Source organism: Notothenia rossii (genome assembly GCF_949606895.1).
Source record: "Notothenia rossii genome assembly, chromosome: 5".
In the NCBI taxonomy this organism is placed as follows: domain Eukaryota; kingdom Metazoa; phylum Chordata; class Actinopteri; order Perciformes; family Nototheniidae; genus Notothenia; species Notothenia rossii.
The window spans coordinates 68,799,037-68,825,576 of record NC_136903.1 but is presented as its reverse complement, the minus strand read 5'-3'; the positions used below and the strand labels follow the sequence as shown (position 1 = coordinate 68,825,576).

The window sequence follows — 26,540 nt, the reverse complement described above, 5'->3', positions numbered from 1 at the left end:
TAATCGTCCATTCTTAAAGCAGTTAGAAAAGTCTGATCCACTCTAAATGGAGACGGGACCCTGTCTTCATGGAACTCCAAGAGACAAAGACGCCTTCTGATCCCACATCTCCCCGCCGCCACACCCCCATTTCACTTTCTCCATACCCCTTATCTGGTGGTCTCATTCAGAGGCAATAGCATATTGAGAAGTTGCGTTTAACATTCAAAAGCTTTGCCTATCTTGTTAGTAAAGCGTGAAATAACCCTGTCCCTTTCTCTCTCCGCCCCCCCCCACCCCCCATTTACTTGGGAGCTCAATGAGGGGGCATTCTTCTCCCACACAATAGGCTTCTTCAGCATTTCTTCTGTTATTGATCTGAATAGTTGGGGAGTGAGGGGCTAAACTTTAGACATCTGGCTCTTTGATGGGGAGGGGGGGGGGGGCGGCTGGTGCAGGGTGGTTGGTGCCCTGGCAGTATGTGTTGTATGATGTTGAAGTGGGTTTGGGGGGTGGGCATTTTAGTTTTCTTTTGTGGCTATAGACCTGAAACGTTTGCATTCATTTTAAATATTGGGCTGAAAGCAACAGCTGCCTTTTTTTATTTGCTTGTTTATTTGTAATTTGGACACATTACATTCCTTCTCTTTTTTTTTTCAATAAAGTGGTTGTGTCTTTGAAATTAATTTGTTCATTTGTGTATATGCTGTACGTTTAATTCACAGAGAATTTTGAATATGACAACAACATTTTTTAACCACAGCTGACCTCTCTCTTTCTCTTTCTCTTTCTGCAGACAGTAGAGAGAAGAAGAGCCCTGCCATGCCCGGTTCTCCTGTGGATGCTAAGACTCATTCCAGATCAGCCCCCATCAGCTCCACGATGCCCCCCCTGCCTTCTGTCAACCCCAGCGGCCCTCGCCCGGCCTCCTTTTCCACCACAGCATGTAAGGGTCCTTCTAGAATGTTTTCTTACACAAGGTTTCTTTAATACTATAAACAGCTAGCCTAAGGCGTAATTTTCATGATATCCTTAATGTCATAAATGGGTCCACTAGAAGAGAGGACAATATTAATTTCTCCCCTCTTCTTCTCGGTTTTCTCCCCAGTGACCAATGGGAATCATCATCATTCCCCACCAACCCTGAATGCAGTGCCATCTCCACCGCAGCGTTACAGCAACGGACCGTCCTCTTCCTCTTCCTCCTCGCTGGCCAACCAGCAGCTGCCGGCCACCTGCGGGGCTCGCCAGCTGAGCAAGCTGAAACGTTTCCTGACCACGCTGCAGCAGTTTGGCAACGACATCTCTCCTGAGATTGGAGACAGCGTCCGCAGCCTGGTTCTGGCCCTTGTGGTAAGTTCTTGTGTGGAAGTTAATTATTTTAGAATATGTATCTGCTTTTGTCTTCATGACGGATTGACTTATTTGTTTAACCTCACTTTTTGGTCTCCTAGAATTCCACGGTTACCATTGAGGAGTTCCATTCACGGCTTCAGGAGGCTACCAATTTCCCCTTACGGCCCTTTGTTATTCCTTTCCTCAAGGTAAACACATCTCCAACCTCCCACCCATCTACCAATATTTGCTTTGCATTATTCAGTTGGACTACTTCCTTTTTTTTCTTTGCAGAAGTATTTTCTTCCCTGTCTCAGTTTAACTTTTATACCCTTCACCCTATAGTTACCCCTTCAGAATAATATAAGGATCACCCCCACTTCTCCTGGCTGAGTTGGTTGAACTCAGCATCATTTATTGCAGAGTAACGTGACAAAGACAAGGTTATTCGATTACATAACATTCATTCAGTATGATGTCAATAATGGCAATCACACCAGAGCTTGTGAGTCATGTTGGGAAAATCACATGTTTGTTTGATTTTATTACTGTGTTTCTAGGATAAAATGCAGTAGTAATAAATAAGAATATGTGTATTCTCCAACTGAATGAACAGCTTCTCTGCAGTTCAAAGTGACTTATTGAGATCTGCGTGTTGACTTGACGAGCAGCAGATGAGTCGGTGTGTTAAACTGCCTCTTGAGCCCCTTTGTAACCAAGGGAGTCTTCAAGAGTATACTTTTTAGTAGCTCCCCTCGGTAAAGCAGCCTATAAATCTTCAGTCAGTTGAAATCTGCTGTTTTTCCACACTTACCTATTAGTCACCTTTGGAGCCCCTCCATCTGTCTGCCCGAGAGTGCTTATACAAGAAACCTCTGTTCCCCTCCTTCTTTTAATTTATACGAGAAGGTTGGGTCCCTACAACTCAATTCCAACTCCTATTAGAGTAGTCAGCACTAAGAAAAAGAGTAGGAGAGAAATCAACAAATGGGACAAAGTTAGGGTGAGGTGGATAAGGAGGAAAGTGGGAACTCGGAAGTGTGAAACATGCCTATAAAGTGTTCCCTTCCCTTTTTTATGAGCTTAAGTGTGCCATATGGAGCCGCTGTCCTGTTTTTAAAAGACCATTCAGCTGCCAAGGCGCCGCCAATCCAGCATCCGCCCCGCTGAACCCCAGAGAGCCCTCTGCTCAACTGACACACAGCACGTGTCCACTAGCTGGGGCCCCGGGGAGGGAAGCATGGGAGATAGGGGGGGAAAGACAGCATAGGGGTGAGACAAAGAGTGGACCATAAAGCAGATCTATCAGCACCTTTTGTGAAGAAGGTACAGATATGCTGAAGCTAGTGGAGACAGATTCAAGCAGAAAAGGGCAGGTTCTCCTAGGTAATGGCTGAAAGCGCCTCATGATAGGAGGATGTCAGAGTCACAAAATGAAAACAGCATGGTTATTTAGTTGGTTGCTCAAGAGGAGGGAGAATGAGGGAGTGAGGAAGTGGCGTAATTGCAAACACACCGGAGTCTGTTCCTAATTAGGGAAATGCGGGGAACAAAAGCGAGATGGAAAGATAGGACTGAGACAGTCACAGATAAACATTTAAAAAAGAGAGAAGGTAAGCAATGAGGGAGAAGTGGAGTCAGTGTATCATTTGTTATGAAATGTTTCGAAGTGTATAAGCCTCTTTATCTATGCTTTGATCAACACAGTAATGAGTAACCAACTTCAGCAGCAGCATAGAAAACACATTTATTTTCGTTTGGGCCAGGGAGGCCACAGCCACCATGGAGGCAGCCGCAGAACAACACCCAGACCCAAATTGAGCCTTACAGCCAGACCTCAAGGAGTCAGTGCCCCCACCTAAAACCCCCCACTCCCACTATAGCGTCTTCCCAGGGAGGCATAACTTACAATGTGTCTCTTAGCCCTGGTACAGTGTGCTGGTGGTCTCCTGGCTCCAGCTCTCCCCCCCCCACTACTTTAATGATAAGCTGACTAGTGCTCATTTTCTTTTTTGTGTTTTACTCTGAATTTAAGGTGTGACTCATGTGAGTGACAGATGGATGATATTTAAACTGGTACAACAGGGTTCTATCAAAAATAGGAAGATTAGTTTATTTGCCAGAGTTTTTTAGACTTTCTATTTTTCTTCTTTCCAGGCCAACCTCCCCCTGCTGCAGAGAGAGCTCCTCCACTGTGCACGGGCAGCCAAGCAGACCCCCGCCCAGTATCTGTCCCAGCACGAGCATCTCCTGCTGAGCACCACCATGGCCTCCTCTCCAGACTCCTCGGAGCTGCTGATGGAGCCTCCAGAGGCAGTGACCAAGAGACACAGCCCCCACAGGTTAGAAAATACTACATGTTAACAGAGGTGGGAAGTAGTGGAGTACAAATACTTTGTTAGTGTACTTAAGTACATTTTACTCCACTACTTATTTTTCTGATGACTTTTTACCTCTTACATTTTTAACACAAATACCTGTACTTTCTACTTCTTACATTTTCAAAACAGGCTGGTTACTTTAGTGTTAATGTGTGTTTGGTGACCTGATCATTATTATTTAGAGTCATTGCGTGCCTGTTGATTTTAACACGATCCGTGTATTCATCATTTCCTGGTCTTCTCTAAACAAGAGAGACCAATGAAAAACTTTGTCATTCTGCCGTTGTTCAGCATGGAAACATTCATTAGCTAACAATGACATTATTGTTCTATTAATATAAAGTTAGTTCAGTTACTCTTTAAAACAGCTGGTAGTTATGGGTACTTTTTACTTAAGTACATTTCGAAGCCCATACTTCTTTACTTTTACTTGAATAAAGAAGTTTAGTCAGTACTTTTACTTTTACCGGAGTATTTTTAAACACGAGTATCTGTACTTCTACTTGAGTAAAGGATGTGTGTACTTTTGCCATCTTTGTATGTTAGTTGAATCATATATAAACAGCTGTCATTCTTCTGCTGCCCTCTCTTCTGCAGAGCTAAAGAGAATGGTTTTCATGAACGTCCCCCCGCAGCCATGGAACCCGCCGCCAAACGGATTTGCACCATCAGCCCTGCTCCCCGACACAGCCCCGCCCACCCGCTGCCCCTCAGCGCCCAGCTTCACCCGACCCCTCCCCCCCTGCAGCACTACGCCCTGGATGACATCGCAGCACCACATATCCTACACCGCGAGCACAGCCAGCGCTTGTTGGAGATCCGTGAGCTCAAAGACAGGCCCAGACTACCCGGTACGTAAAGTTCTGATAAGTCTAAGCATCTGATAAGTATTTATTTCTAAAGAGATGTTCAATCTCACTCGTAGCTGCTGGTAGTGGATAGTTTATTTAAACAAGCATCAGACATTCATCAATTGTTGCCCCTCATTTGGTGTGCGTACTTAAATTATTCAATTAATTACATTGCTGCAAATAAATTAAACCCAAAAACTTTTAATGTAATTTACAATTACGCCACTTCTTCACTCCCTCATTCTCCCTCTTCTTGAGCAACCAACTAAATAACCATGCTGTTTTCATTTTGTGACTCTGACATCCTCCTATCATGTGACGCTTTCAGCCATTACCAGCAGAACCTGCCCCTTTCTGCTTCAATCACTTCTGCTCTTTCTCCACTACCTTCAGCATATCTGTATCTTCTTCACAAATTAATTCAACCCAAAAACGTTTAATGTAATGTAAAGCTTCGCAACACACACGTATACTGTGAGTGATACGGGGTGGTCTGTGTGTTTGTGTTGCAGTCCCCATACATATCTCTGGAGTCTACACGTGTGTATAAACAGAGCCATACTGTCCAGGCAGTGAGGGTTGGATCTACTCTGGTGTATATCTAGCCTCCATTTGGGACTTGTCAGCACGCAGTGGAAACAGCAGTAGCTCACAGGCACACACACACAGAAACATACCTTGATATGTTCATGGTAGAGGTGCTGTGTTTACGAGGCCTTAGTCCCTTGTCTGACAGCCTCCCGCCCGCCTGCCGCCACTTAACTCATAGGCACACACACACACACACACAAACACACACACACGCGCGCGCACGCATAAACACATCAGTCGACACACTCGTGGCTTTGAACTGATGAACACTGATGAAAACCAGGAGTAGAGAAGAGGTCGAGGGAAAGGATTGTGTTTGCATGAAGAAATTGTTTTTTTGAGCCGACCTAGTCTGCATGTGGCTTCTTGTTGGCTGTTTCTTGCTCAATTTTAAGAGATTGTGGTTAGCTAAGTCTTTGTAGTGAGTGTGTTTGTCTGACATGTTTAAATAAATGTGTTGCTCTCTGCGTGAGTACAAGCTTGTTTTTGCAAACTGTTATTACTGTAATGTGTGTGTGTGTGTGTGTGTGTGTGTGTGTGTGTGTGTGTGTGTGTGTGTGTGTGTGTGTGTGTGTGTGTGTGTGTGTGTGTGTGTGTGTGTGTGTGTGTGTGTGTGTGTGTGTGTGTGTGTGTGTGTGTGTGTGTGTGTGTGTGTGTGTGTGTGTGTGTGTGTGTGTGTGTGTGTGTGTGTGTGTGTGTGTGTGTGTGTGTGTGTGTGTGTGTGTGTGTGTGTGTGTGTGTGTGTGTGTGTGTGTGTGTGTGTGTGTGTGTCCATGGCTGGTTGTGTTTAGAAGTGGAGCCACTCCACTCAGCCTCAGTGTCTCCCTACTGGAATGCTGTGAGCTCCAGGAGGGGAGGTGCTAAGGGAGACATTTGGGGAGTGTGTGTGTGTGGTTGACAGCTGACTTCCAGATGTGTGCAGGCTGTGGCTGCTGGAAGTCTGTTTTGCATCACAGGCTTCTCCTTTTCTCTTTCACCCCACCTTTCTCTCTCACAATCCCCCACTTCATCTTGACTCTTTTCTTATTTTCTGCCCTCCATCTACTTTACCTCTCTCCTGTCACACTATATTATGGGTGTAAGAAAATACTGCCTTTTAATAATGTCCCTTCTGCTATGTGAGGAAAATATATAATTCCAATATATGATAAATAAATCTCGAATTAAGTGAAATGTTAAGCAAGTAATTCATTTTGTGGAGTGTTGAAAACAGCTCAGCTTTAACACAGATATAGACACACACAACGTGTACCCACTTACTGTCACTTGTGGCTTCTTTGTACATTAAAAATAATGTTAATCACATTTGCCTGTGGTCTGTCTTGTGCGTGTTTTAATCAGGCACTAACGGAGGCTACCGCGAGGAACCGGTGGACCACAGACTGACAGACAGAGAGTGGGCTGATGAATGGAGGCATCTGGACCATGTAAGTCTGCAGACAGGCACCACTACTGCTAATGGCTTGGGATATAGAAAGAATATTTTTTGCAATGACAAAATAGCAACTCCCAAAAAAAGATTTCCTCAATTTGTACTACATTTAATGAGATAAGATTAATTATTTTGGTTAAAGGTCACCTATTATGCTAAATCCACTTTTTCATGTATTGTATACATCAACATGTGTCCCCTCTGTGTAAAGAGATTCTGAAAGTTTCAGGAAAAAAGTTTTTCTCTCTTTTTGTTCTGATCCATTTATATAAAAACCTGTCTGAAAATGAGCTGATCAGATTGTGGCCACTTTATGATGTCATAACGATTGTTTGGCTTGTGTAACCATTAGCCAATCACCAACCAAGGTAACCCCCACCCCCACCCCCACCTTATCACCGAAATCTCCTCCTAGAGCACCATTGTGTTCTTTTTAAACCAAATATCTCTCAGAGGGGCGTGGGGAGGGGCTCCTTCTTTTCATCTAAAGTAACGGAGAGAAAATCTGGGGTTTATGGGATACTACACTGGGTGATCTGTTTGGTATTTTGAGCCAAACACTTCAGAGACATGTTTTGTATATATCTGAGACCTATAATATATTGATGAAGAACAGTATAATAGGGGACCTTTGAGGAAAAAACTCAGTGACATTGTGTGTCCTTCGTCATCCTGCAGGTGTTGAACTGCATTGTGGACATGGTGGAAAAGACCCGGAGGTCAGTGAGCGTGCTCAGACGATGCCAGGAGTCCGACCGAGAGGAGCTCAACTACTGGAGACGGCGTTCGAGCGAGCAGGAAGACCCCCGCAAAGGAGGGTCCGCCTCCACTCCCTTCTCCAAGACACACAGCCCCCACTCAGCAGAGTCAGGTTAGTACCGCTATTTTTAATTCAATTACGTTGGTTTGCCTCAAAAGGCAATAACTCTATGATTGGATTCTAAACATGAGAAGATTGCGTTATGAGCCATGAAGCAACACCATTCAAAGTTAGTCAGTAAATCAGTGAGCTTAAAAATGACAGTTCACCAGAAATGACAAAAATCATTAAGTCTGGTAGAATTAACTACCAGGCAGATGGTTTTATTTACCCAAGCTCTGAGAACGTATGCTATGTAGGAGAACAAAATGTAGTACATTTGTGTGTGTTATTCATGATTTGTTTTTTAGAATAACTGATCCTTTTTGCTTAATATGAATAAGCATCAGTGTCAGATCCTAAAAAAAAAAGCCACACATATTGGCACAACAGGTTTTACATAAATGTAAGTCTGTTCCAAAACCTTAACTTAAATGCAGAGAGATTTTTAATAATAATTGGAACTTCCTGAGATGTACTTAGTGGACATGAATCATGATACTAAAGGTTGTGAGAACCAACCAGGACAGCCTCTTTCTTCTATTTCATACTCTTTACGCCCTCTAGTGGTCATGAACAGTCCTGCAGCTCAGCCCGGTGTCAGTGCCTCCCTCAGTCTGCTGTGTCCTGGCACAGTTCTCTCTGAGTGCCAGCCTTGCCTTCCCCCTGCTGGTCCATAGTCACAGACAGGTGCCAGGACTGGCCTCGGCCATATCGGCCACAGAAGGGCTGTCCTGCCGTCCTGCAGGCTCAGAGACCCAGAGCTGGCTGACTCGCCTGAGCACCATCTGGGCCCCCAGCCGGGAAGCCCGCCTGCCTGGGCTCGAGCTCAGGAAGACTGCAGTGGGGGTGGAAACGGCGGCAGGGAGGGTGTATACAGGCTTGGTTGAAGGGAGAGGATGTAAATGAAGGAAAAGAGAGAAAGCGGTGGTGAGACGGAAGATATAAAGATGGGGGAAGAAGGATATGAGCCAGGTGGCGGGGTTGGAGAGGCACAGTAGCGACACAGACATGAATTGAGATGCAGGAAAAGAGAGATGGATTCAAGGGAACAGACAGAATGTTGACACAGCTTGTTGGTCCGCAAATTGCCTCCAAGCCAAACACATTCCTTTCTAAAGCTGTCAGATCTCACATCAGTCCAAGACTCCGATAAACAACAATTATGGTTGTTGTGTGGCCTAGATATGCAGACTTGTTTGCATCAAGCACAAAAATAAAAGAGCGGATGACACAGATAATATCAAAGCATGCCTCTGTAGCCTCTCTTTGTGAGCACCTGTTACCTTGATTGAGCTGTCAGTCACAAAATCTGACATTATTTGAACAATGAGTCATCTTAATATCTTTATAATCCTTGGCAAGTGCTAATCCCTTCTGTCTCTTCTCTCCCGCAGACTCCCAGCGAGACTTTGCTCCTCGGCCAGGATCAGCATACGTTACGGATGAGATCTGGAGGAAAGCTGGTAAGAACACCCATCATGTGTAAAAAGTGTTTGATGTGGTATGAAAAAAAAATGCTAAAGGTAGACATAAAGATAATCCTGGTTGAATTGTATTCAAGCATTACATCAAGATTAAAGAGTAAATGTTTTGATCACATAACATTAAACTGTGTGCTGATCCTTGGTCTATTTTTACCGATGCTATTGTGCAGAGTTTAAACTTGCAATTGCAACATTTGTCTCCTCTGATGTGCAGAAGAAGCAGTGAATGAGGTGAAGCGGCAGGCCATGGATGAGGTCCAGAAAGCAGTAGCGGAGGCTGAGCAGAAGGCATTTGAAATGATTTCTTCTGAAAGGGCAAAGATGGAAAAGACTCTGTCCGATGCAAAGAAGAAGGCTAAAGCGGACGCCATCTTGGTCATCAACGAGCAGGAGGATTCCAGCGAGGTGAGCAGAGATTTAGATTCTGGAGGCTCTTTGAGGTCATGCTTTAATAAGACAGACTCTACATACAAGCACACATATTCAAAATCAAAGCTGCTAAAATCATATCCTTTTATAACAATATTTGATTAAATGACTACATCTCAGTGACATTAAATGCAGACATGGTCATCACCTGAGTCTGATGCTCAGCTCTACTAAGCTTTACAGTCTATCATTTCAGTTTTATTAATTTTTGCATGTAAATTCACATATTTGAATCACTGTTATCATGCTTATCAGTGTTTTGATGTTCAGTGTTTTTTTGTGGAAAAGCTCTAAAAATGTAACCAACAGCACCTAGCTGCTAAAACGTTAGATATTTCCCTCAGGGTGGAGAGCAAAAACAGAGCTTGATGTAGAATGAATATTGGACCTAAATTCATCAGGCAGCCAGAAACACTACTGAAAATGAATATCAACATTGCTCCTTGTCTGCAGTTTTGTTTTATTGAAAAAGTGTTTGCTATCAAGTTTATCAAATTTAAAGGTAATAATATGTCAATAAGTTGTTTCATGCTTTTATTTTGTAAAAGCTTACTAAGCAGACACACAAATCTGTATGTGCTTCCTTGCATATCCTGTCTATAATTCCTTCTTTCCTGACTTTAAATTCCTGTGAAATTTACAGTTGTCTCTCTGTCCTTCCTCAGTGTTGCTGGAACTGTGGGCGTAAAGCTAGCGAGACGTGCAGCGGCTGTAACGCCGCTCGCTACTGCGGCTCCTTCTGCCAGCACAAAGACTGGGAGAGGCACCACCTCATCTGCAGCCCAGGCCTCCAGGCTCAGCCCAAACCAGTGTCTGCCATCACTGCCAGCAGGGCGGCAGCAGCAGCAGCAGCAGGGGTCTCTCCTGTTGGTCTTTCCGCGGTGAAGACCCCTGACAGTGTTCCTTCAGTTTGCAGTCCTGGTGGAGAAAAGGCTTCAGTCGCTTCTCGCTCCTCCACCCCTTCCACCCCTGCCTCGGGCCCCGAGACCAACGGACACTAGGAGGTGAAAGACATCCGCGCTGAACGTGTCACCTATCCTCTTTCTTACTTAAGGGAACTATTTTCTGGGTTAAGTTAGGGTAACAGATTTTTTTCGTCATACTCTTTGGCAGTGAAAAAAGGACAGATTACGGATGACTGAGTGATATGTCAACTGGGACTTTGGCTTTGGCAAAGAAAAGGAGAACTCGTCTCGAACGCATCTATTGGATGAGCAGATCTCCCTAACAGATGGAAACGTGTTTTTGTTCCTCCAAAAAAATGTTGGATCTGCAAGCAGCGGAAAAAAACTGAGGATAGCTCTCAGTTTATCTCTGGCTGAGGGGAGGCAGTTATGAAAGGGAGGCATACGAGGAGATACAAAAAACTATGGAAAACGCCTCCTCCACCGACCAATACTCCCACTTTGTTGTGTATAGATTTAAGTTTGGGAGGTGGTGATGGAAAATGTAAACCGTGTGATAGTACCAGCCGAAAATCTGAGAGTAGACAACACAATCTCTGCAGCTCCTCCTGTATACATACATATATGCTCGCCAAATTCATGTCAGGTTTTCATGTGTGAATGCGGTTGTGCCATCAGTGAATATTGTACAGCATATGATAACTTTTGTCAAAGCAATATAAAAGTGAAGTGTTCAGGTATCTCAAGCCGCTTCTGCATCACCAAAGTTTCCAGTCGCTGAAGAGAGAGTCTCGTCATTCATTGCCTGTAAATGTTGTTGTGAACAAGAGATAATTATACTCCAACACCACATTATATCTACTTTTATAACGACCGGAACATTCGTCCCTATTTTTCCTTTTTGATCACCAGACATCTTCACAGGTGATGAGGATTGGATCAAGTAAGGGCAGGAGGATAAGGTTCAGACTTTATTCTGGCTGCAGTTTCATTTTGGCACTTGTTTGCTTCACCAGTTGTGTATGACGGGGGTCAGATTTTGCTCCATATCTTCCACCACTGCAATTTTGCATCTGGGGTTTGTAACAGAGTACAGTTTTTAACCAAAGCAGGCATAAAGGATGACAATTAAATCTTGCCACTGGTGCTACTGTTGCCGTGGTTCAGGTTTGGAGCAGTGACTGTCCCATGGAGAATCTCAGGAGCTAAACTGTATTTGTATGTACAGGTCTTCTTTTGCCGCAGTTAGGTTCAAGTCAAATGTTTAGTGAGGAACTTTGATTTATGGTACTCCGCTGTTGCATCGACACATTGTTCTTGTGTTTTTGTTTGTTGTAAAATGACTTTGTAAAGTATATTATGAGAGAATGCTTTTATTTTGTGAGCCACGATTTACTTTGTTCTTTAAACACGTTCTTTATTATGAGGCATACGTTCATATGAAAAAAAGATATCTTGACATGAAGTATGAAATAAAGAAATAGAATTAATTCACATTTGCTTTTGTCTTTTTCTCCAGCTATATATATATATATATATATATGGAATATTTGATGAAATAAACAAAATCTTCAATTATAAGTCATGTTGATAGGAGTTAAGCATGAAATAAAACATACAACATAGAAAGACGCATCTCCTTCTTCGACATACAATTAAAAGTCTTATTTACTGCCACTGTTAATAGATCTCAGATATAACTGCCTGATCAATATTAGTCATATGTATAATCTGCATTAGTCAGTGAATCAGACAATCTTGACAAAAAGCTGCACAATTAATTATAAGCTAAATCTAATTAATAATACACCATCAATGTAGAATCTATTTTCAGTTTGCTCATTGTTGTTTAGTTAGCATGGCATTTATCGGGGTTGTATTTAATATCTAAGAATCATTTCTAAATACAATCATGCAATATGTATCTATCTAGCACTTGAAACTTAGTGTTTCAGATATTTGCTTTAGCTTTCGTTTAATCAAATGATTTAAGAGTGGAACAAATAGCAGCGATAAGATAAACTAATTTTCTATTAAAAAATAGCTCTGAAGTTTCTTCCAACCAAAGTGAATAACAGCTTCAGATAACTTTTCAGAAATATAAGTTATTTAAATTAAGTTTATATTTTTTTGTTTATAATTTCCTTAAATAGGAATGTCTGAGAATAAGTCAAATTAAAGACAATAGTCGTTTCTTCAGTAAACTTGTTTGACTGCACAACTGATGAGGTTCACAATTCTCTAATTTGTTCTCACTCGTTGTCTCATGTTGTGAATCATTCAGTCAATCAATTAATCAATCAATGTTTATTTATATAGCCCAATATCACAAATGTTACATTTGTCTCAGTGAACTTCACAGTTTGTACAGAATATCAGTATGACAATACAACATATAATATCCTTAGACCCTCACATCGTACAAGGAAAAACTTCCAAAGAAACCCCACAGTTTAAAGGGAAAATGGGAGAAACCTCAGGGAGAGCAACAGAGGAGGGATCCCTCTCCCAGGACGTGCAATAGATGCCGTGTGTAAATTGATGAGATCATATATTTACAACATAGGTAGACCAAATGTTTGGAAATGCATGTGTCTGTAATAAGAAGATGAATCCACGAGGATGTCAACAGTCCTGTGGGAGCCATCAGGGAAGTAGTATGATGAGAGTCAGGCAGGACCACAGTGACAGGTTCAGCCACGACTCGAAATCCAGGACTCAGGATGCAGGACTCAGGATCCAGGACCACAGCAACAGCCTGGCACAGCCACGACTCAGGATCCATGCGTAGATAGACACCAAAAAGAAATTTGGGGGAAGCTGGATTATTCGGAACATGAGAATACACAGGTAGGCTATAGACAGAGAGAAGGAAGAAGTAAGGTGTCCCCCGACAAACTAAGCCTATAGCAGCAAAACAAGGGGCTGTATCTAATCAGCCCCTTGTTTATAAGGGGCTATAAGCTGTATCAAAAAGGAAGGTCTTAAGCGCACTCTTAAAAACGGATAGGCTGTCTTCCGCCCGAACACAAACTGGAAGCTGATTCCACAAATGTGGAGCTTGATAAGAAAAGGCTCTGGCTCCCATTGTACTTTTAGAGACTCTAGGAACAACCAACGACCCTATATTCTTGGAACGCAATGCCCTAGTACAGTGTTTCTCACACTTTTTCATACCAAGGACCACTTAACCAATAAAAAACACTCGCGGACCACCTAACTCCACAAATATCCAAAATCACATCGTTGTTCTAGAACATGTTACAAATCGCCTGAAAATGGTACAAACAAGTGGCAACAACATGTGTGATGATGAAGGTGTTGCGCTGGGCTATATCATGCAATCAAAAACAAAGCTCGCTCCATTGCGGAGATATTCCCGCGAGAGTGCGGAAAAAAGTCCGCGGACCACACTTTGAGAAGCGCTGCCCTAGTAGGACAGATTCAGTGAATCGTGATGAAATATGCAAGAGCCATCTTTGAATTCAGCTATTAAATAATAAGAAAGCTCTCCTATAAATTGAATTATTCAATGATATTATTCAGCTATCATAACAAAGCAAACCTGACACAATATCAAATATTCATTTTAGAACACTAGCTATACACTATTTCTATCCAACGGGAACATACTAGTCAACCGTAGCAGATAGTTTACAAAAAACAATAGGTTTTCTTTTCTGCTAAGCTGCTGCTAAACATGTATGAACAAAAACAAGAGATCCATCGTTTTGATATTGGTTACGATTGTATGTAAAGCCATTTTAAGCACAGTATGTTAATTGACTGCATATTCTGTATTACTTCATGTTTTACTTTACACAGAAGGATGTTGTGCAAATTGTGAGAAGAGTTTTGAAAATGTAACTGTAAATGTGAAAATAAATGATCAAATCTAATCCAAACAGAGGCCAATAGGCAGAAGAAATGTGTAATATTGTGTGTAAACACGAGGTGGCAGTATAAGCTTTTGTTTGAGAAGTGAAGTGTCATTGCTTTAGTACAGGGGTTCTCAACCTTTTTTGGGCCAGCGCCCCCCTGTCCATTATCCAGGTCTCTTACCGCCCCCCATCAAAAAAAGTAGACTTATTTTCTTCCCTGAATATTAATGTTGACTAATATTCTGTGTTATATCATTTAAAAAGCATGTCACTGAATGCCAAATAATAGATTTGATTTAACTGGGCAGTTGGAATATCATTATCATTAGTTTACCAGAGAGCAGAAAAGCCATGTGAATGTGAATAAAAATGATATTTATGAGTGTTAAACAAACTCAGACAAGAGCAGAGACTACAAACAGACTGCTACGGAACAGCAGCAATTTCACACATGTCCAGTGCAGAACAAACAGTAGGCTACAAAACTGTACATTAGGCCTACAGAACTAACAGGTCGGAAAGGTGTTGCATTTCGCCAAATTGCGGGGGGGGGGGGGGGGGGAGGTTACGGTACGTCTACACTACAGGCATCAAAAAATGCTTTCAACGCTTCGCCCATTCACTTGAATGGGGTGACGTAGAAGATTTTGAATCTTCGCCGAACTGCATTGTGGGGAGCATGGCATGGCTTTGCAAGCATCACGAGCATCTATCGGCATCAAAAGTTGAACAATGTTCAACTTTTGAGGCGCGATGCTTGGCATCAGCCAATCAAATTCCGTTTATGCAAATCCCGCCAGTGCAAGCTCAGCCAATCAAACCGCGTGCAAGCTGAGAGAGCCAGACCGCAGTTCATTTCCTCATATTCCAAACGAGATATTACGGTAGCAAATCACCCGGTTCTTTACGACCGGAACTATTTACCGGGATACAAACCGGAGGAACCAGGCATGGAGGGAGGTGGCAGAGACAGTGGGTGAAACTGGTAGTTTTTTCGCCTGTTTGGAGAGTTTATATCCAGTTTACTTCGTTTTAACATTGCTATTGCTTTGTATGTCGGGGGTGGGAGATTCATGTGATTGGTTGCTCGCAAAAAATCGCCAAGCTTCAGACACGCCCAGCTTCAAGATTTTTTCATGCCTGTAGTGTAGACGGGCTCAGTCGCAGTGCACCTGAGGCCGTCAAGTTCAAGCGATTGCGGTACTTGGACTGCATGTGGAGGACCTGGCTGAATCCCTGCTCCACGAGGTATGTGGTTGGGAAAGCCAGAAGAAGCAGCCTCGCTTTCTCCCAGAGAGCCGGGTAACGCTGAGAGTATTTGACCCACATGTTGCCCCAGCCAGAGGTGCGGAAAATAGCCTGGGCCTCATCATCACTCTGGATGTCGATGAGATGCTCATGCTCCTGTATTGCTGGCTCGCATTCCGCCACGTCCGCCTGAAAGGGCTGCACCACCCAGGTGGGAACATCGAGGTCCAAAAGATCTCTGAAGCGGATCTTCAAGTCGGCATTCACCATCCACAGGTGGTCTGTGTAAATGAGGAGGCGCTCATCGGTAAGAGCCTCAGACACCTGCAATGAGTATAACCAGGAAATTGTTATCGGTGCAGAATGTTTCCATCCGATTTTAAACTGGTTATTTTATTGCTAATTAGTTTACTAATTGATGTTTCTTTATTCTCATAATACATTCAGAACATAAGTTATTTATACTAACCAGGAACACAAATATAGTGTTGCATAGAGTAGCCTACATTTATTACATGTATTATTTATTATTATCATTATTTAGTAGCCTAGGCTAGATCACCTTGGTCAACAGCGGGAAATGAGCAAACTGCCTCCTGCCTATGCTCTGCCGGTATAGATCCAGCCTGGAGGTGAGACTGTGGATGACCGCCTTGCTCTGGATCAGAGTAACTCCTTTTCCTTGGAGCTTCAGCGTGACTTCATTCATTTTGCCAAAGAAGTCTGCGAGGTACATGATGTCGCAGCGGCTGGATGACACCTGTTCCCCGAGAGCTGCATCCACCTCCTCCAGGAACTCCACGATGCTGTCAAACAGCTCACAAAAACGAGCAAGGCAGTTTCCTTTTGAGAGCCAGCGGACATCAGTGTGGATAAGAAGACGCTCAAAGGTCTCATCATTTTCCTGACACAGCTGTCGGAACAATCTGTTATTCAGGGCGTGGGCTTTTATTTTGTTTATTGCCTTTACTGCAACATTGAGAGACTCGTGGAGAGGTGGACTTTTAGATTTGGCCACAAGGTTGTGGCGGTGCAAGACACAGTGGACTGTGAGGACATGCGGGACCTGCTCCTTCAGCAGAGTGGTGAAGCCACGGTACCTGCCAACCGCACCGAAAGTAGCACATGCAAGGATGTTGTTGATCGGGATTGACTTCTCCTGTAGATAAGCATCCAGTGCATTAAAAATGGTATGGCCCTTGGTGTCTGTGACCAGATATTTGGAAAATAAAAATTCCTCAGCCATCTCCTGACTGTTGGAGGTGCTATAGCGGACATAGGCCATCAACAGAACATTGTTGTCAGAAGTGGTTGTCTCATCCAGCTGAAGGCTGAATGGAGTTTCCCGCAGGATGGCACACAGCTGCTCCTCTGTATCAGCGCCCATTTCATCAATCCTGCGTGCTACGGTGTCATTACTGAGTGGGATGGATTTCAGCACCTCTGTGGGATCACGCTCCATCACAGTAGATATGACCTCTTTGATGGCAGGGAGTACTAACTTCTCTCCGATTGTGAACGGCTGCCCACATTTGGCTATCAGCAAGGAGATGTTATATGACGCTATTAGCCCGCTGTCAGTCTGGGTGGTCTTCCTAGCGAAGAGACGTGCTGATGGTGCTCCTACCATGTTTCTCTTTGAGGGCCTGGAAGAACCGTCGCTCCTTATCTGCCTTATCCGGGTGGATCTTGGTAAGGTGCTCCTTTAAACGTGATGGTTTCATTCCCTCATTGGAAAATACATGTTCGCAAAGTAAACACATTGGGAGTTGTGCATTGGTAGGAGACGGTATGAAGCCATAGCTAAGATATTCAATAGAGTACTGTCTGCATTTTATCTTTTTCGCCGCCATTTTGCCGATGTGATATGATTTTTGTTGTTTTATGATGCTAATATTTAGGGGGGGGGGGGGGGGTAGTGTCACGATATGGCGGCAAACGCTAGAGGGCTAGTTGGTGACATGACAAGACATCGTGCCGGGAGCGGACCGGAAGTCGTTGTAATTTTGAACAAACAGAGCTCTGTGTGGAGCAGCCTGGCTAGCCAGCTCTTCCATGTCGTAGCAGACATAGAAACGGGTATTATTTTCATAAACTGACCACTTAGTTCGAATCTGTTAGTGGAATTTGTCATATCAAAACATATCAAAATTTAACAAAGTGACACAGATTATTAACAGTCGCGATCCCAAAATTACAACGACTTCCGGTCCGCTCCCGGCTGCTTTTTGCAGGGTACATTCGTAAATGCGCTCAGAGCGCTCCGAGCGTCCCCGTTCCACAGTCCAGAGCGCTGCGCTCTGAGCGCTCACAGCTGGGTGCTCTGGCGGAACAGACGGGTTGTCCGAGCGGACTGACCGTTCGTGCATTTACGAACGTACCCGTAATAACACTGCTGACAGCTGACCAATCGCAAGCAGAGTTGTGGTTTCCTATAGCAACAAAAGATGCTGACAGCTGCTTTTTGTACAGGAAAAGACGCTGTGGCCAGCGTTTTTCATGACAAAAAGACATTATGCGTGAACGCCCCCCAAGAACACCTCAACGCCCCCCTTTCAAAAATACTGCTTCCAGCGCCCCCCGATGTTCTCTGAACGCCCCCTGGGGGGCGGGTACCGCCCCCGTTGAGAACCAGTGCTTTAGTAGAAGATAAGGGACTTGTGGCCTGTGATGAAAAACGGAAAGGACTTTGAAACAATCTACAAATGCCGATCTATGAAATTATACAGTATAACTGAAGTACAAATTCCTCAAATGATACCAAGTACAACTCTATGTTTTTTGACAACACTCCACCGTTTCTGGTAAAGGCATAGATTGTAGTTGCTGATAATATAGGCTACATTTTAATGAAAGCAGCTTATCTTCAAGATCATGATTTTAAAGAGTAATTACTGATAATTAGTTGATCTAAAAATTCAACATGACTCATCTGTTATCTAGAGGTAATTGCGTAAGCATGTGTGCCAACATAGAGTTGTTCGGTGCCTGTCTAGTAGCATGTTTGGGATCTGCTTTCGGCTGACGATAAGATTTGAGTGGTTTAATGCTGTGGCTCGGATATCACATGGAGTGCAGCGGCTGAATTCTGAAGTTAGGTCTAACATGGATCTGTATGCACAGAAAGGGTACATGTCGCATTAGGATAGTATTCAGACTGAATAGACCGTTATGTGACAAAGCAAAATCTGGATTTTTTGTGTGCAAATGTATTCAAAAGAAAAAACTGTTATACTTGATATTGTAGTGCCGAGAGATAGGAGTTGGAGGCTGTGCGTCAAAGGTGCAAAAGGGTACTTTATTTATGAGCAGCAAAGGTCATGTTGTCGGGTCGCAGCCCGGCCCGAGCAGATATGGTACCCCGAGCAGATACAGTATGGTACCTATACCGGGAAGACAAGAGAAACAAGCCAGGAGGGCACACAATATACATAGTTAACCACATATATGTCCGTGCGGAAACAATACCCCCAACCTGTAGTTCCATGTGTGAATTATGTGTCAGTGTGTTAATAAGTGATTACTACAATATAAGTATTTAGACCCTTGAGTTGAATGACGTCAAAAACTTTGCACACCATGATGTGGAGATTTCTCTGCAGATCCTCTTAATCTTTGTCAGATTGGGTAAGGGCCGTTAAATCACTCCTTCATTGTCTTGGCTGTGTGTTTTGGATTATTTCCTTTGGCACAGTCCGTGGTGGTGAGTGCTCTAGACCAGGGTTTTAATAGAGATATTTCTGTGCTTTGCTCTATTCAGCTTTGTCTCCCCCTTACATGTCACTGATGCCCTTTGCTATAGCACCCCCTTTAAATTATACTGACACCACCATTCTTCACAATTAGGAAAGTATGGTATCGCAGGTGATGACTGACGAGTGGTGTCTGGTTTCCTCCAGATAGATGCTTAGAATGGAAGCCACTTTAATCTTGGATCAGACCAGAGAATCTTGTTTCTCACAGTCGGAGATCATTTTCTCATAGCCCTCCCCATAACCTACCGCATGACTGTCCTTGAACTTTATGGCTTGGTTTTAAAAAAAGACAGCCATTACACATAGACCGGTGGGTAGGCCTGTCACGATAATTAATTTTGTTGGACGATAAATTTTTCTGGAAATTATTGCGATAAACGATAATATTGTCGGCACCGTTTTAAGACATAATGATATTGAACATTCAACATTGCAAATGAAATGTGAAATAATATTAAAATATATAAATTATATATAATAAATAAAACAAATTAATTAAATTATAATAAATTAATTAAATCACACAACTCTCTCTCTCATATATATATATATATATACATATATATATATATGAGAGAGAGAGCTCTGTTTTCCAGCCTGACTATTTAATTTATTGTTTTGGTATATGTATATATATATATATATATATATATATATATATATAAATAAATAAATAAATAAATAAATATGAGCACACAATATCTCACAAGCAAAAAAAAACTCCTTAAAACAACAGTCAAGTGTACAGTCCACTGTCAAAGACCCAGATGCCTCAACAGGCCATATCCAAATCTGTTTTTCTAAGTTTTCGAGCAAGGAACACCAACATGTTTGCATTGTCGGGCGGGGGCTCTCCATCTCCAGCTGCCGTGTTTGCTCCCAGCTGGGAAAACGGAATGGGGTGGTTGTGTTTTAGGTGGTTTAAAATGCGTGGTATTGCCTGCTTTTGTCGCTACCTTTTTTAAACCAATGCGACACACCGCCCGGCTAATTCAAGTCCGTAGGTTCGCCTCGTTGATTTGGTTTGAATCCAAAATACGGCCACACCGGAGAATCGAGATGTGTAGTTAGGTTTTGTAACCAATTCCATTTCACTTTAAATTCCCCGCGAGTAAGTCACACATTGTCTCCCGCTTGTCGCTATATTATTAATTTGGCTGCTACGCTGCTGCACGTGCACGCGGAGTGTCCTGACCTGGCTGTGAGTCAGCCCCGCCCCTCACAGCGCGCCTGGCAGCCACAGCGCTCCAGGCTAAAATGCTGGTCACATCTTTATGTAAACGGCAATTTATCGAGCTCAGAAAAGTTATCGAGTCCATTTTTATTTATCGTACGATAAGTCAATTTATCGATTATCGCGACAGGCCTACCGGTGGGTACTGTGCCTTTCATGCCCATATAATTTAATCGAAGTCTTGAGTCCTGAAGAAGTCTTTCATGTTTAAAGGTTGGGAAATAAGGTATTTTAATTTGGTGGACTCCTGGGAAGAGCCTGAGCCATACTTTAGGTGTACAGTGAGGATTTCTTTTTGGAGGATGTCATAACTTATTGAATGCATTGCAAACATACAGGCCTGTGTAGTATTGAGAACTTCCTCTCTTTATGTTTAGAGTTTAATTTGTTACCAAATTTCATAAGCTTGTAGCCGTTGAGGGAGTACTCCCCTCTGGTGAGGTACTTCTGCTTGCTACTTCTCAATATAGTGTACATTTTTTGAAGAGCTACTGGCCTAATTGTCTGCATAGTTCCTGTCCCAAGGTCTTGCTGGAGGCATAAGTAATGGACGTTCCTTTAAAGTTTAAATGATGTCCTTGTTTTTAAAGCTCCTGACATGATGCCTTAAAAACAAACTACAGTATGCAAATCTGTCATATAGACACAATATTTATCTCCTACATTCACGGCCTAACCTTTCACTTGTATCACTCTGTTCTAGCTTCTGTAGTTTCTTAGATCATTAAGTTTGATAACAACCCCCAGTGAATGAATTGTCCCTGTCACAAATACTCAAAATTATAAATAATTTCTTCTAATAACCAGCTTTTCATGCTAAGCAGTGTGGTTTAAAAGACATTTAATGATTTATTTTATGAATCATTCTTGAGAAATGGCCGAAATCCAACAAGTTCTATAATGTCACAGAAATAAAGTACCAAGAACCTTTGGAAAGTTAATAACTCTTTACTCTTAACAACTTCAACTTTTTCTGCAGAAATGTTGAACTCCTTTTTATACTTGGAACTATCTGGTCCCTACTTGAATCTTGCATGAAGAAATGTATGATTATTCTATGGGGCCTTTAATATATCATTTATGTACAGTGCATGTGTTCTTGGGCCCTGCAGAATGAACTCACTATTGGCTCTCGATCATATGCTAACCAATTGTTCTAAAGTAATCTAAATAACCGTATCAGAAAACAGAAATTGTTGTAAAATCTTAAAAAGATACAGTAGTGATAAGTAGGTTGCAGTAGCTCAATGGGAACTGGAATACTTGCAGAGATATAATGGTAGCTGCTATGAGTACCCAGTGGATTACTTGTTAATAATAAATGTAATGTAAGACTATACTGTAAAGCAGTATCCCTTAACGTTGAGTTATCGAAGGGCTTTACTGAAAAGGCACAGAACAAAGAAAATCTTGTGCAACATTAGGTGATAATATGAGAAATGCAGACATTATGTTTCTAGCTCAATGCTAACTTTAAAATGCCATCGTGCATGTCTGTTACGAATCCAGGCACTTAGTATGTAGGACCCAAATGCAGACAGGGAGGCAGAGGTAAAGTATTGTGAGATACTTTATTTTTCCATGATTTAGCAAAAATGAACAAAAAGGTAATCACCAAAACTCCAGTCGAGATGACAAAAAAACAGAGGACAAAAAGTGAAGGCGCTCACGCAGTGAGGAATCGAAAACCAAAGAGTTCCAAAAGCATAGACCTGACATGACAATAGACAAGACGAACTGACACTGAACACTGGGAGACAGGGGAATTTAAACACAGGGTAACAAGGCACAGGTGGGAACAATCAGGGGTGGGGCTGACACTGATGGGCACAGGAGACACACGAGGAGTGACAGGTGAAAACAATCAGGGAATTAGACACACCAGGGAACTAACGACAGACATGAAAAACACAGGGAAAAGGACCAGACAATAACCCAGGAGGAAAAACATGACAGCAAACACCCAAACCTAGACAGACAACACTAAAACCCGTGACATAAACCTGGGGGTGTGACAATGTCATAACTAAAATGTTAAGCAGGTATAACGTTTACCACATTCACCATCTTAGTTAAGTGTTAGCATGCTAACATATTTCAACCCAGTTTCCATAGTCCTCAGATGTAGCCTACATTACTACAATTGAAAAGAAAGTCCTAAAATGATGTTAAACCATAAAATCAATCAAATATATTGCTATCCATCTAGCTGGGCTGAAAGTTAGGGTAAAACATTGCCAAAAATCGCAAAACAATGTAAAAAAACCAACGTTAAAGTACAAAATGCAGTAAGACAAATTCATTTCTGTCAGAGTTGTACCTTTAGCTATTCTGGAAGTGCACAAACATAATGCAACAAATGGCCGCACACAGCAGGTATTGACAAAATGTTGTAGCAGAATAACTTTTTAAGTTAGAGTGAATTTTCATATTTTCACATGAAACTATAATGTCAATCAAATCTATTGATGCCATCTATGTCTCGATATCTTGTCGGGAAGTGCCCTATAAGATGTTTCAAAGCTAGGATTTCTCTGATCATCAGAGATCATCCATCTAGCTGTTTCAGATATGCCTCAAAAAAACGTCTCAATGGTTGGCTTTATTCTGATAAACTATAAATTCAGAAAAATCCATTTACCCTAGGCATGTCTCGATAGCTGATCACGAACTGCCTTAAAAGACGATTCAAATTTAGGCCAAAAATTATGAATGAATTGCCTTCAAAGTTGTCCCTATAGCTGGAAGTGTAGAAAAGATGCTAGAAAGTTGGGAATTGTTTTGTCATTGCTGAGTTGCACACATCCACATTACTGTTTTCAAAATGAAGTCCTGAGGGTGAAATTCTATACAATTGTCAAAAAGCCAACAGTGTCACCCTCATTATGGGGCAACTGTAAAACTGTAATTGAGATGATCTGAAATGACAAAACCCTGTCGTCCAAAACAAAGGATTTTGATGATAAATCTCTTCGAACCCATCTGTTTTCTTCACATTTCTCCTTACAGACATTTCTCTTCCTTTCCCGTCCCTCTTCCGTGTCTGCACTGTAAAATTTGCAAGTTTTTTTTGACACAACGCTATTATGAACACTTAATGTTCTTCAAGGCCAGGAGTGGCACAGTAATTGATTTTGAGACACTCTTTTGTAGTTGCTAATGTGCTTGACCTTTGTTGAAACACTGCATCAAATGTGGCTCTTGGATATTCTTTATAACACAGCACTTACAGGTCAGTTAGACCAGGGGTTCCCAAAGTGGGGGTCGCGACCCCCCGAGTGGGGATCGCGAGATGATTACAAAATAAAAATGGAAAATAAAAAAAATAAAAATTGATAAAAAAAAAATTGATTATTTTTTTTTATAATTTTCTTTTAAAAATTATTATTAATAATAACGTTTGCATAGACATTTTTAGGGGCGGACTAGCCATCTGTATAATTTCCCCGCAACGAGGCTCCCCCTTTGACAATCCAACAGCGCAGTGTTTCTCAAACCTTTTCATACCAAGGACCACTTAACCAATAAAAAACACTCATGGACCACCTAACTCCACAAATATCCAAAAACAATAGGCCTGCTTACCCATTCCAACAGTATATAACAAATTACAGCCTGATAATGACAGCTTAACCTTCTCTATATCGCCTCGTTCACACATTAAATCAACAATACAAATACAACTACAGATTGTATAAGCATTTAGTTCAAATGCGATTTAAAATCCTCTCAGGTTTTACACCTCTTATTATGAAATGTAGACTACATTTATTATGTAGTATTATTTTAAACACGAGTTTATGTCCGAGCCAACAGACTAACAGATTGTTGGCTACTGAGAGATATGCAAAATACACCGCATGTAGTACGACACAAACCTCCGCTGTAGATTTTCAAAACAAAATACAATAAAACTATGGTCGCAGGCCCAAGTTTAACTCTCTGAGGCCTGCATGGTCTGTCTACAAAACAAAAATAAAAAAACGTTTATGCAGCCCCAACAACAGCCTCTGGTCATCAACAGACTTCATGCAATGCTCCATCAGATGCATATATTAGATAATAATCTCTATCTCACTCCTAACACATCTAAATGATCTACTTTCAGCATGGATAAATGTTCATAAAATACATCCATTGTTTGTTCTATATGCTTCTTGAAATCCTAAAAAACACATCGTTTTTCTAGAACAGATTACAAATCGCCTGAAAATGGTACAAACAAGTGGCAACATGCTTGACGGAGGTGTTGCGCTGGGCTATATGATGCAATCGAAAGTGAAACTTAAACTCGCTCCATTGCGGAGATATTCCCGCGAGAGTGCAGAAAACTGAAATTAACGACAGGGGGTCGCCAGTCTCTGACAATGTTATTTTGGGGGGTCGTGGGCTGAAAAGTTTGGGAACCCCTGAGTTAGACCAGCGCCGTATAGATAGAAGAGTTACGACAGCGGAAGTCCAAAAACGGTTATCGTCACGTGGTTCATGTAGACGAGAATCGTTCCCCGGAAGTTCATGGCGGGCAATGTGAATGCATTGATAACAGGAGATAGAACTTCGACTTTTGGTAATTATTAGTGAATAAAGGTTTTGATTTGCAATATTTATACAACAAATCGATATGTGTATGTATTTACATCAATATGTTTTAAAAAATAAAATAGAATTTGCTAATATTAAGTGATAATATTAGGATTAGTGTGAACAACTAGTTTACATGTTAGGCTAACAGTGCCTTGGTTAAAGAGCCTGTTGCTGTTTATTTATAGCTTTGAATTCTTTCAAACCAATATTATCTTCTTAAACTTGTATAGTAGTCAGGAGCATCACTTTCTAATGTTTATTGATATATTTAGAGGGAGGGGATCTAAAGGAATGCTTCAAAATTCAGATTAGATTAATTTCTACCATTTTCTTAAATTCATGGTAGTTTCAGTAATCCCATGGTAATTGAGGACACAAGTTATCTAAATCAGCGGTCCCCAACCTTTTTTGCGCCACGGACCGGCTTAATGTCAGACACATTTTCACGGACCGGCCTTTAAGGTGTAGCGGATAAATACAACAAAATAAAATGACAAGACCATGGTATTTTGTAAATATAATAATAAAAAGCCTGAATCCACTGTGTACTTGTATGTAACTTTATTAGCAGCGTCCTCCTGACATTTTTTTTTTTTTGCGTCCTCCTGACATCCACCAACAACAATAATAATAACATAATAATAACAATAACAACCTCTCTGCCTCGCGCTCTCTGGTCGCTTTGGTAACACTTAAACATACCTTCAAAATACAACATAAAACATATGAAGTTCATGAAAAATACAACTCACCATAACGCTAAATTAATGAGAGCCCTGAGCTTGTTTCTCTGCAATGAGACGGTCCCATCTCGGGGTGATGGGAGACAAAGACACCCGGAGTGTGTTGCTTATGTCCAGTCTATTTCGTGATTTTGTTTTGGTTGCTGTGACTGCAGAAAACCCCGCTTCACACAGATATGATGTCGGAAATGGCAACAGGGTTTTCAGAGCTGCTGTGGCAATCTCGGGGTATTCTGCCATGACTTTTATCCAGAATACCGGCAGAGTTGATGTCTCGAACATCCTTTTCAGGCCGCCGTCATTTGCGATCTCCAGCAGCTGATCTTCTTCTTGCGCGGACATGCTGGATTCGCCCGGTTTGTTGACAAATGGGTCGCGGATCCATTCCTTTTCAGTTCGTGGGTCTTTTGCGGTTGGGAAGTAGCGCTCGAACTCTTTTGAAAGCGAAGACAGGTGATCGTGCACCAGCTGGGAGAATGACTGCTCCGGCTGAGTCTCCTCCAAAATCCCCGCCAATGTTTGAAACATGTCAAATATGCCTCTGTTCACACGTCGTCTCCACAAATCCAGTTTGGCTTTAAATGCAGCTACTTTATCTGCCAACTTGAAGACTGTTGTCATTTTCCCCTGAAGAGACAGATTGAGTTCATTGAGCTGGCTAAATATGTCGCACAAGTAAGCCAGTTTTGCGACCCACTCCTCATCACTGAAATGTGCTGCCAGCGGTGACTTTTTTTCTAAGAGAAATCTTTGCAGCGGCTCTCGTAATTCATACACTCTGGCCAGCGATCTCCCTCGGGATAACCATCTTATTTCTGTGTATAACAGAAGGCGTCTGTGCTCCGC

The 26,540-nt window shown here is 42.1% G+C and overlaps 2 protein-coding genes across 4 annotated transcripts in view; one reads left to right on the top strand and one right to left on the bottom strand.

Moving 5' to 3' along the window:
- cbfa2t2 (CBFA2/RUNX1 partner transcriptional co-repressor 2) overlaps positions 1-11,743 on the top strand; it is a 31,078-nt gene extending 19,335 nt beyond the window's left edge. For all 3 annotated transcript variants that reach the window (XM_079682992.1, XM_079682993.1, XM_079682991.1), the window contains exons 2-11: positions 776-925; positions 1,088-1,332; positions 1,434-1,523; positions 3,472-3,656; positions 4,293-4,546; positions 6,479-6,564; positions 7,248-7,440; positions 8,826-8,894; positions 9,130-9,320; positions 10,010-11,743. In XM_079682992.1, the coding sequence (XP_079539118.1) occupies positions 776-925; positions 1,088-1,332; positions 1,434-1,523; positions 3,472-3,656; positions 4,293-4,546; positions 6,479-6,564; positions 7,248-7,440; positions 8,826-8,894; positions 9,130-9,320; positions 10,010-10,345 (1,799 nt within the window). In that variant the 3' untranslated portion in view covers positions 10,346-11,743. The remainder of the gene's footprint in view (positions 1-775; positions 926-1,087; positions 1,333-1,433; positions 1,524-3,471; positions 3,657-4,292; positions 4,547-6,478; positions 6,565-7,247; positions 7,441-8,825; positions 8,895-9,129; positions 9,321-10,009) is intronic.
- A 573-nt stretch (positions 11,744-12,316) lies between these two features.
- On the bottom strand, positions 12,317-17,245 carry LOC307041438 (zinc finger BED domain-containing protein 5-like). Its single transcript, XM_079684842.1, has 2 exons — positions 15,941-17,245; positions 12,317-15,702 (listed from the first exon to the last, which is right to left on the bottom strand). Exons 1-2 carry the CDS (start codon positions 17,006-17,008, stop codon positions 15,265-15,267), a joined length of 1,506 nt encoding a protein of 501 aa, XP_079540968.1. The 5' UTR covers positions 17,009-17,245; the 3' UTR covers positions 12,317-15,264.
- Positions 17,246-26,540: the final 9,295 nt, after the last annotated feature.